The following is an 11,570-nucleotide window of genomic DNA, read 5'->3' as shown; positions in this document are numbered from 1 at the left end:
AGTGTGGTAGTGAAAGGGTTAACCTTCTGTAGTGTGGTAGTGAAAGGGTTAACCTTATGTAGTGTGGTAGTGAAAAGTTAACCTTCTGTAGTGTGGTAGTGAAAGTTAACCTTCTGTAGTGTGGTAGTGAAAGGTTAACCTTCTGTAGTGTGGTAGTGAAAGGTTAACCTTCTGTAGTGTGGTAGTGAAAGGTTAACCTTCTGTAGTGTGGTAGTGAAAGGTTAACCATCTGTAGTGTGGTAGTGAAAGGTTAACCTTCTGTAGTGTGGTAGTGAAAGGGTTAATTGACAGTTTAGCCAGTGTGTCTACTGTCTAGGCAACGGGGCGCTGATCACACAGGGATAATCTTGTCGCTAGGAGACAGCAGAATACATGTATCTCCCTCTGCCACGCCTGTGCCACACAAACACTGTTTAGTCTACGGAAGCCTCACAGGGACACACCACTGTATATTGTTGTCTTAAAAGACTCAAAGTTGGGTGGCTGAGTGGCGCAGTGGGCAAGGCGCTCGCCACCAACGCAGGAGATGCTGGTATCGAGCCCAGCTCTCTGCGTTGCTACCGGCTTGGCCGGTCGTTCATACTAACACAATTGACAGTATTAGGGGGTGGGAAAGCTGGTGGGTGGGGATTGGACGTTGTGGACAGCGACTCCTACAGGTCGGTTTGGTGATGCCTGTACAGCAGAATCAGGAAGTATCAGGGGCAGCGTGAGCCTCCCACGCGTTACTCCTCGCCACTGAGAGATTGAAGGGAGAATTGGCGAGGCGAAATTGGGATGGGAGAAAAATAGAAAATAAGGAGAAAAAGTGGATAAAAAAAATAAAGACTCAAAGTTTACAATGACAACTCGTCCGAACGCAGACACACACACACCGCGCCACACACACACACACACACACACACACACACACAGTCCCGCACACAAGAACGGGAAAGTGCAGTTGATGCAATAGAACGTAATGTAGGTCCATGTAGAACTCTGTGGCGAGTGTGGCAATCTGCTGAGTTGATATTCTATCTTCTGTGGCGTGTGTGTGTGTGTGTGTGTGTGTGGTGTGTGTGTGTGTGTGTGTGTGTGTGTGTGTGTGTGTGTGTGTGTGTGTGTGTGTGTGTGTGTAGGCTTGGCTCAAGACTCTCTCCTGAAAGCTGCTATTAGATTTAGAGTGGAATAACAGACGTTCAGCTTGCCTGTCTGCCAACCTTGGAACAAAGAGGGTACACACATATATCCACACACACACACACACACACACACACACACACACACACACACACACACACACACACACACACACACACACACACACTTTCTTTCTTTCTTTCTTTCTTTCTTTCTTTCTTTCTTTCTTTCTTTCTTTCTTTCTTTCTTTCTTTCTTTCTTTCTTTCTTTCTTTCTTTCTTGCTTTCTTTCTTTCTTGCTTTCCTTCTCTTTCTTTCTTTCTTTCATATTTGGAAGCAGTGTTAATTTAGTCAATGAAAATTATGAGGGTACACACTATATACACACACACAACACACACACACACACACACACACACTTTCTTTCTTTCTTTCTTTCTTTCTTTCTTTCTTTCTTTCTTTCTTTCTTTCTTTCTTTCTTTCTTTCTTTCTTTCTTTCTTTCTTTCTTTCTTTCTTGCTTTCCTTCTCTTTCTTTCTTTCTTTCATATTTGGAAGCAGTGTTAATTTAGTCAACGAATATTATGACTAAATATGGTCATCAACAAAGCTTTTTCCCCTGACGACAAGAGATCATGTGACACTAACGTGACGAAATTATTCATGCAATGTTGTTGACTAAAAACGACGACACAAAATGTAGTTTGCAAAACAAAATCTTGCTAAAAGTTTATTCAACATCAACTTAAATTTGACTTTTAACAGGAACTCGTTTGCCGACAGGAAAGTAACAAATATAATTGTCTGTGCGGAACCCTTATCCCCAACACATGGTTCCGTGGGTGTGTCGCTCTAGTTGTGTGGTCTCAGGGGCACCACTGTTATCCTGGGGGTGTTGTTTCCCCGGGAGATATGGGAGGACGGACCGGATGTTACGTTGTTGTTGTTGTGAAGCTAGCATATTAGCAGGTAGCTGTGTTGTGTATGAGAAGGGAACTAGCAACCTGTAAAACCCCATATTGAGCTGGAAATAAAGCACCGTACAGAAAAGGAAACTCTCCTCTTTCTTCCCTACATTACTGCATGACGGATCGCTACATTATGCTGATCCACAACAATAGAACACATTAAATAACTTACACAAGTCTAACCAGCTAGCACTAACGTTAGCTTTTTTTTTGCTCAAGCCAATTTAAGAGGCTGTAACTGAGTGGCGAGACTAAATCGAGACCAAAACGAAGACTAAAATGCTCAGACCTGGAGTAGAAAAATAAATTAAGGTGACTAAATATGATGAAAACTAAAAAGAGCATTTGACACATGACTAAGACTAAAACTATAATGTTAAATAGCTGACGAAATTAACACTGTTTGGAAGCCTGGGTCATGTTCATAAGTTGGGTGTTAGAGGCCTTCAGTTGGCCGGTCTTCTGAAGAGAAGAGCCAAACAATTAGCAAGATATTGCTCAGTGTCAGCAATTATTGGCAGCCGGGCAATTTGGAGAAGACGCTGCTATCTGTACCCATGAGCTGTGTGTAGATTGTCAGGTTCATCATCCATGTGTGTAACTTTGGTTGCCATTGACAATTTGGGCACGACTGTAACAGAATAACACAATGTACAATTGCACTGATAATATTTGGCCAGCAGCGTAACTGGTAAGAGTAGGTAAGGGATATGTACAGATATAGATATAGTATGTACAGATATGTGAAAGGATTATGTGCAGGTATGTACAGACAGGTGGATATATATATACATACATATATACGGTAAGAATGAATGTATGTATTAGGGCTGCACGATTCATCGGAAAAAAAATCCCAATCTCAATTCATAGACCTATGCAATCTCATTTCTAAATTGTGACGATTCTTTTTTATTATATATATATATATACCGGTATATATATATATTTTGTTTTTACTTAACTTTTTTAAATGATGACGATTCTGACTTGAGTTATTTTGTATGTTACAAGAGACTTTTAAGTTTAAGTCAAGCACTTTCATATGTTATGCAGGGTTTCCGTTAGAATTTTTTTTTGCAGGTCTGAGTGTCCGGTAGATTTCAATCTACCGGACAAATGGGATAAATTCCGGTCAGAGTTTATTGAGCTTAAAAACAATTTATAGACCTATATAAATAATGACATCATCAAGGCATTTATAATATTTTAACTTAAAACTAGGCTACTTTTGCGTATCAGTCATTAATATATTCCAAATAAAATAAGTCCCTCGAGACTTCGTGCTGCTGCTGCCGACTTGAGGTGTCGGTGGGCAGTCTGCCCGACCTTAATAAACAGCAGTCTGTTATAATCACATTTTTATGAGCTAACTAATTCCGTTATATTGGACATTTGTATTAATTATATCAAGCGAAGAACTGAGAAATTTGGCACCGCTGTGTCAGCGCGAGCTGGCTGCTGATATATTTACGTGAAGCATGGAGCACTTGGAGCAGGCAGAGCAGAGCAGTGGTGTCAGCAGCGCCCCCACCCAACAGCTGAATTGCCAATGGCTGAATTGGAGTACTGCACCCTGCCAAGCCATGCTTCACGTAAATATATCAGCAGCCAGCTCGCGCTGACAGCAGGATGTCATTATTAGACCGGCTGCTTGGTGAGATTGTTTCGTTCATCGCATAGGCTATATAATTTTAGCCTATTTTAATACAATTCAAATAATCTAATTGTGTTTAGAGGGAATTATTTTCACCGGACATTATGACCGGAGAGATTAAATATGTCGGACTTCAACAGATTTTGCCAGTCAAATACCGGTAATTACCGGCTAACGGAAACGCTGATGTTATGTTGTCTGTTTAAGAAAAAGTGCAATAGCGGTCAGGTGGCGTAGCGGAGATTGCGTCCGTCACCAACACCGGAGACGCTGGATTCGCCTGTTCGAATCCAGCTCACAGCTCCGGGGTTGTCACCAGCTTGGCTGGCCGTTCACACTAATACAATTGGCTGTATTAGAGGGTGGGAGAAGCTGGCGGGGTGGGTCCGGGTCATTGTAAACAGCGACTCCTACAGTTCGGTTGGGGCGCCTGCTCAGCGCGGATAGGATCTAAGGGGGGTAGTGTGATCCTTCCACACGCTACGCCCTCTCAGTGAGAGTCTGCGCTGCCAGGTGAAAAGAAGCGGTTTATTGGCTGGACGTGTGTCGGAGGAAGCACGTGATAGCCTCCACTCTCCCAGACCGACTGTGGGGGGTAGAGTGCGCAGCGACCAGGAAGGGGATTGGGAATTGGCATAACGACTAACATTGGGATGGGAGAAAATCGGAGGAAAATGGAGGGGGGAAAGATCAAGAAAAAAAAGAAAAAAAAGAAAAGAAAAAAAGTGCAATAAATGATTTTATTGAAAAAATAAGAACCGTGCGAGATAATCGTGATCTCAATTCATAGAGAGAACAATCGTGATTCACATTTGAGCAAGAATCGTGCAGCCCTCGTATGTATATACGGTATATACAGCATTATTGTGCATGCTATCATACAGAGTTATTTGGGTCTATATGGATTATGGCTCCACCCCCTCCCTCCCTCCCTCTCTGGCATGTGTGCTACCTGGGGCCTCAGTGCGGGGTTGGCTCGCCTAAATGTGTATATTCATGTTTTATTGGCAGTGCAGAACATTATTCCCAAAACCCACAGCGTTCTTCTCATATCTGCCTCTGGCTAGGGATCTAGAACACACACACACACACACACACAACACACACACACACACACGCGCACACACACACACACACACACACACACACACACACACACACACACACACACACATGCACACACACACACACACACACACTCTCTCTCTCTCAACCTCACAACCAAAACTCTCTCACCCACAAGCCTGCATGCAAACAATGCAGATACACTTTCTCTCTCACACAAGCCTGCACACACACACAAACGTGCATATACACGCGCAAGCACAGGTACACACACACACACACACACACACACACACACACACACACACACACACACACACACACACACACACACACACACACACACACACACACACACACACACACACACACACACACACACACACACACACACACACACACACACACACACACACACACGTGTAGACTTCCATTTGCTGTAATGCTGACTGTGAAATCGGTTGTGAGGGCGGACTTAGAAATTGCAGGCTGGATAAAACCCAATCCTTTCGAAATTATAGAAAATATATAGGGGCGAATTCACAAAGAATGGATTGCGTGGCGCTAATAGCACCTTAATTAAATGCGTGCGATCAGTGCACGCTATGTCTGTGCGAGCCATGCACTAACGATATTGCACGGATGAGATACTAGTGCAAACACGGCCCATAGGTGTGCAGTTTGCTCCTGATTTGCTCCAGCACAGTTGGCTCGGGGAGCGGTTTGCACCCGACAGCACTGTTGGCAGATATCAGGAAGGGGAAGAAATAAACCCGAAATGAGGCATAGACATAACAGTATTTTTCACCATTAGTATTTTGTTTATTTTGTATTGTATTTAGTTAATTTCGTAATGTATAGAGCTTGCTTAATTTGTATTTTCATGACACATCCCATCATTTGTTTCTGTCACTATCTTTCGTCATTGCATTCGTTTGTCATCCCCATATAAATTATTTTGAGCAGACCTGTCCATGGTGCCGACTCTTGAGACCGAAGTTAGGCACTGTGCCAGTGGAAATACTGTCTCATTTAGGAATATATTTTGAGTGAGAAAGTTGTATGTAATGTTTAGTTAAGGTAATAGAACCCGCATTATCATAATCCAGAATAAACTTGTCATTGGCTGTGTTCCCAGCGTCTAAATTCTATTCTCTTCATTGTGATTATTACCTGACCCAGCACCCAGAGGAGTGATGTGCTTTGGGGGGAACATACAGCATTGCCCCACCGCCACGATCCAGGCATCTAAGACGGCTTTTGAATATGTCAAATGTGCACGTTCAACTTCTGATGTGAGGCGACTGTACGCCGCCTCTCCAACGTTGGCAGGATTACGCACGGCAAGTGGACCCAGGGAATCAACCTCATTCGTTATATTATTACTGCCGTTGCACACAACGTGTCTTGTAGGGGTGGGGGGGAAATCGATATGTAGTAGTATTGCGATACTTTGCGTGGCGATACTGTATAGACACAGGGACGCCAAGTATCAATATTAAATGTTTTATTAAAAAAAATTTAAATAATAATTGTATTTATTTATTTATTTTTGTATAAGGAAGTTGCATTGTTCATTTCAATTAGGGATGCCGCGATCACGTTTTTTGCCACCGATACCAATCACCGATCTTCTTGAGTCATATCGGCCAATACCGATCCAATATCGATAGTTTTTGGTATAAAAAAATAAAAAATATATAACTGAACGTAAACCAAATGCGTCCACCTGTTTATAGGATTCTATCACATTTTCATAACAATAGCACCCAGCGCCGTTTTCATTGAGGTTTCTTACAAATTAACGATGCTCTATGTTGTCCTTTATATGCCGATTATCATTAGAATCTTAAATTGTACCATATGTCCCCCTTTAGACAACATATGTAACGCTACCAGCGCACTTTTGGTAAGATAATTAGTTTACCATTCTCGGTCGCTATACCGAGGTCGCAGTATTAGTTTACCGCTGTTCAGATCACGTCGAAGAATATAGACACATCCCAGTGACCTGCGACCTGTGCTAACGCTCTTGGGAAATGCAGTGTTGTAGTTCTCAACATTTTCACCTTTTAATTTTAAACCAATGCTGCCATCTACTGACAACAGAAAGTGTTGTCTAATCGTCACCTTGAGAGCTACTTCTGTATACTAGCGTCGCCGAAACCCATTCTAAAGATTCCCACTTTTTACTGGGAGTGGGGCGTGGCCGTATTTGGTCCCAGACAATAAGAGTGACTGCAATTGGTCACCGTGACGTTATATAATTATAATTTTTTTTTTATATAAAAAATATAGCTGTAGCTACTGCTAGCCGGCTAGATAACGTTAAGACAACGCCTCAGTGAACTATTTAGTTTAGAGCTAACGTGAGCTACCGAGTCAACGGAGGTAACTTATCATGCACTCGACTATTGCTGGAGCATTTGTTGATATCAGCAGCTATCAGTAGCTAGCCAGCTAGATAACGTTAGACAATGCCTCATGTAGTCACTGGGTCATTTAGTTTAAACAGTAACGTTAGCTCGGTAGGTAGCCAACGTTAGCTCACGTCGCATCATGCACCAGACTATAGCAGACTGCGAGGCTCTTGTTTACACGAGTGCGGGAGGGGCTGGGGAGGAGGAGGGGCCATACGCTGCAGGTAGCTGTGTGTCTGAGAGAGAAGTCAGCAGTGAGATCTCCGCTAAGAATTGGATCATGTTTTTCGATCGGTTTTGACGATCGGCGAAAATAAAGCATTATAACCGATCACCGATCTCATATTTATACTGAATATCGGCCGATACCGATCGCTGGCCGATTGATCGGGGCATCCCTAATTTCAATACCTGTAATAGTACAGTAGTCCACACACACACACACACACACACACACACACACACACACACACACACACACACACACGTGCATTCAGTTAAGTTGGAATATGACTGTAATACAAACAGTTCAGTTTATCAGGTACATGCAACACAGATTACAGTGTTGACATCTGTCTGCTTGAGAAAACCCCATGTCCTGCAATAAAAATGATTGAAGTGAGATGAACAGACTGAACTTTATTTTATTAGATAAAACATGTTGACAAAGTTTTACTTTGCAGTTGAAAAAAGGTAATAAATCGCAATATATCGCAATATTAATATCGCAATCGTATCGTGACTCAAGTATCGTGATAGTATCGTATCGTGCAGCCTCTGGTGATTCCCACCCCGAGTGACTTGATTGAATACGTTTGCTTCCTATTTCTAAAAACGTTTTCGCTTGGTGGTACAATTGGAACGTGAGTGCAGTCAATAATAATAATAATAATAAACTGTATTTATATACTTTAAACTGTGTGCCTCACTGTGTGGAAGAGACTGGGATCATTGGTTTGTGCAACAAGGCAACATCAGGCTCGACTTAAAACATTACTTTCCTAACTTAGTGAAACAAAATGTAACAAATTAACACAGATATAAATTTACTGAATTGTTATTTATTATAAAAATTCAATAACAAAAAAAAAAAAGAAAAGAAAAAAAAAGATAAGTCCCCGATACCCGATCTAGCTATTTTAGTCATATCGGGGTCGATATCCCATATCAATATCGGATCGGTGCATCCCTACTTTCATACAAGAATTGCAGTTCAAAGTGCTTCATAAGGAAGACATAATAAAATAAGCAGCAAGGCATAACACAAATAGCAGCATGATGCAAAATCAAAATGTCGTTACAAAATCAATCAATCAATAGCGCCGACAACACAACGTTAAATAACAATATTTAATTAATAAATAAGATTGCATGGGATCTCTGGGTGGCTGGCTCAATAGCATCCTTGATTTCATCGAGTAGATGATTATGATCACCTGAGACACTGGCAATGACACCCCTTTATAAATACGCTCAATCATCACCAAATCCCTGAAGACGTCATTAAATAGCGTCGCTTTAACAGCGTGTGGCAATTAGCGCCGATCTTTGTGAATTGGGAGTGTTTTTGCATGAGGCTCATTTGCATAGAAAGGGGCACATGTTCCGCCCATATTACCTCATTTAAATACCCGCAAATACCACCGACGCACCGAGACACAATGCTGAGGGCAACGCAATGCCCACCGTTTTTCACCCGTTGCGCTTGCTTTGTGAATAGCAAACTGTGTTTCAGAACTATTTGCGCCGGCATAGTGTCAGAAAAGGCTGCGCAATCCCTTTGTGAATTCGTCCCATAGACTTATAAGTGGTTAATTTGAAGAAAGCGAGAGAGAGAGAGAGATAGAGAGAGAGAGATAGAGGGAGAGAGAGAGAGAGAGAAAGAGGGAGACATTGAATGAGCCTTTACATTAAATCAACCATATAATCATGTTGACATTATTGATTTTCAATTATTATAATGACATTATTATTAGTTTGGTTTCTTAATATTTATCCTTCTCCCTATTCTCACTACCTTGTACAATGGGATTTGGCAATAGTGGACTTAACTTCGGTCATACCAATAAAGGAAATAAAGATGTATTTTATACCAATAAAGACAATTTGGATGGATGTATAGATAGATAGATAGATAGATAGATAGATAGATAGATAGATAGATGGATGGATGGATGGATGGATGGATGGATGGATGGATGGATGGATGGATGGATGGATGGATGGATGGATGGATGGATGGATGGATGGATGGATGGATAGATAGAATGATGGTAACTCCTTCACTCCACTCATCCCGCAGTGGATTCACTTTGAAGTGTGTTCCAGACTGCAAGCGCCTTCGCTTGATGTTTTCACGTTGCACAACTTGGGTGTGTTTAGTATGAGTTCACCTACATAATTCAACTGATAGATGTGATGCCAGACAGATCCCAGAGGTTCTGAATGTGTGAACATAAGTCAATAAATCAAGTGTTCCCAAAGTATTTCAAACTGGCTGATCCTCAACATGTCTGATGCTGGGAATGTGTGTGTGTGTGTGTGTGTGTGTGTCTGTGTCTGTGTAGCTATATTCATGCTACAGTGCCTGTGCGTGTGTGTGTGTGTGTGTGTGTGTGTGTGTGTGTGTGTGTGTGTGTGTGTGTGTGTGTGTGTGTGTGTGTGTGTGTGTGTGTGTGTGTGTGTGTGTGTGTGTGTGTGTGTGTGTGTGTGTGTGTGTGTGTGTCTGTGTGTGTTACCTTCATTGGTCCAGATCTGAGCTTGGCTGGGACACAGAGCCAGGAGCCAGGCGACTGTCAGACACACAGTACTGGACAACAGACCAGGCATCTAGAGAGAGAGATGGAGAAGAGGTCGTGTGGGGGGGTGTGGGGGGGAGAGGGGGTGTGGGGGGGAGAGGGGGTGTGGAGAGGGAGAGAACAAAAGAAAATGTGTTATTGATTTTCTCATCTCATTAATGCTAATAGTTCAGTTTTGACGACGCTAGCGAGGGTGTAGCTTTCACCGTTACAGAATCACAGTCATCTGCCTCTAAGGTCGCTTTCACATATAGTTCTGGTGACTCGGTGCGGTTCTGGGGGTGAAGTTGCAACATTGTTGCATTCTTCATTTGGTTCGCCTGCGTTCACATATAAATCTGTGAGGCGGACTGAACCTTCTGAACAATGTCACGCGGTCGAAAAGGGCGCTCGGCTATTGGACAGTGGAAATGTGTGTGTGGCTGCCTGCGAGCCCGTGTGTGCGCGCGCGCGTGTGTGTGTGTCTGTGTGTGGACTGCGAGTCCTCCAGATCAGCGGAGCGGAGGCGAGTTTTGACATGGCATTGATCCATTGAAGCACATTACCACCATCCTCTCGCTAAACAACTTGTAGACCACAGTGTTTTTATGAGTGCCCACAAGTAGCTGTTTTATTAATAATATAATAAGCCGCGTTTTTTCTTCCTTCTTCCCAAGATGCACAGTTAGATATAGATAGATAGATAGATAGATAGATAGATAGATAGATAGATAGATAGAGAGAGAGAGAGAGATAGATAGATAGATAGATAGATAGATAGAGAGAGAGAGAGAGAGAGAGAGAGAGAGAGAGAGAGAGAGAGAGAGAGAGAGAGAGAGAGAGAGAGAGAGAGAGAGAGAGAGATAGATAGATAGATAGATAGATAGATAGATAGATAGATAGATAGATAGATAGATAGATAGATAGATAGATAGATAGATAGATAGATAGATAGATAGATAGATAGATAGATAGATAGATAGATAGATAGATAGATAGATAGACCAAACAGCCCCTGTGTGAAAGCGACCTAATTCTCTAATTGGCTCAAACGCTGGAAGCTTTCAGGCTCCGTTCTCCGATGAAAAAGTCATCACAGTCCACTGGAACTATAATAAGTTACCCAGTTTATTTCACACATGCGAAAGTAAAAGTGACCGAGGAAGCCAACAGCTGCTGTGTGTTAATAATATCCCACTGGTGGTGGCGCTGGTGAGTCGCCACCTTGTGAGTTTTGGAAAATTGCCTGGATCCTATTTTAAGCGCCAGTCACCTGTCAGCGCCACGGCAACAAGATTACAAAGCAATTACTGTTTGCAACAGAACGAGATAGATAGACACGGCCTGCGGGGTGATCTGCTCCTCCGATAGCTGCCGCGCCCACGGCATGCCGAGGCTCCTCTGCTTCTCCCCCGGGGAGGGTGACCCTGATGGACACTTTACCCAACATGCACCACCCTGCTGCACCCTCACTGTACCTGACTACCACCCTCACTGTACCTGACTACCACCCTCACTGTACCTGACTGCCACCCTCACTGTACCTGACTACCACCCTGACTGT

At 42.7% G+C, this 11,570-nt stretch overlaps 1 protein-coding gene across 1 annotated transcript in view; it reads right to left on the bottom strand.

Moving 5' to 3' along the window:
- Window positions 1-11,570, bottom strand: part of il11ra (interleukin 11 receptor subunit alpha) — a gene marked incomplete at its 3' end in the record, with an annotated part of 185,203 nt that overhangs the window by 72,899 nt on the left and 100,734 nt on the right. The window contains 1 exon segment of the mRNA XM_084329309.1: window positions 9,968-10,058. Coding sequence (XP_084185435.1) covers window positions 9,968-10,058 — 91 coding nt within the window.

The sequence above is a fragment of the Notolepis coatsorum genome (genome assembly GCF_963971535.1).
Source record: "Notolepis coatsorum genome assembly, chromosome: 14".
Classification (NCBI taxonomy): Eukaryota; Metazoa; Chordata; class Actinopteri; order Aulopiformes; family Paralepididae; genus Notolepis; species Notolepis coatsorum.
The sequence above is the reverse complement of the archived record's forward strand: the minus strand, read 5'-3'. Positions and strand labels throughout refer to the sequence as shown.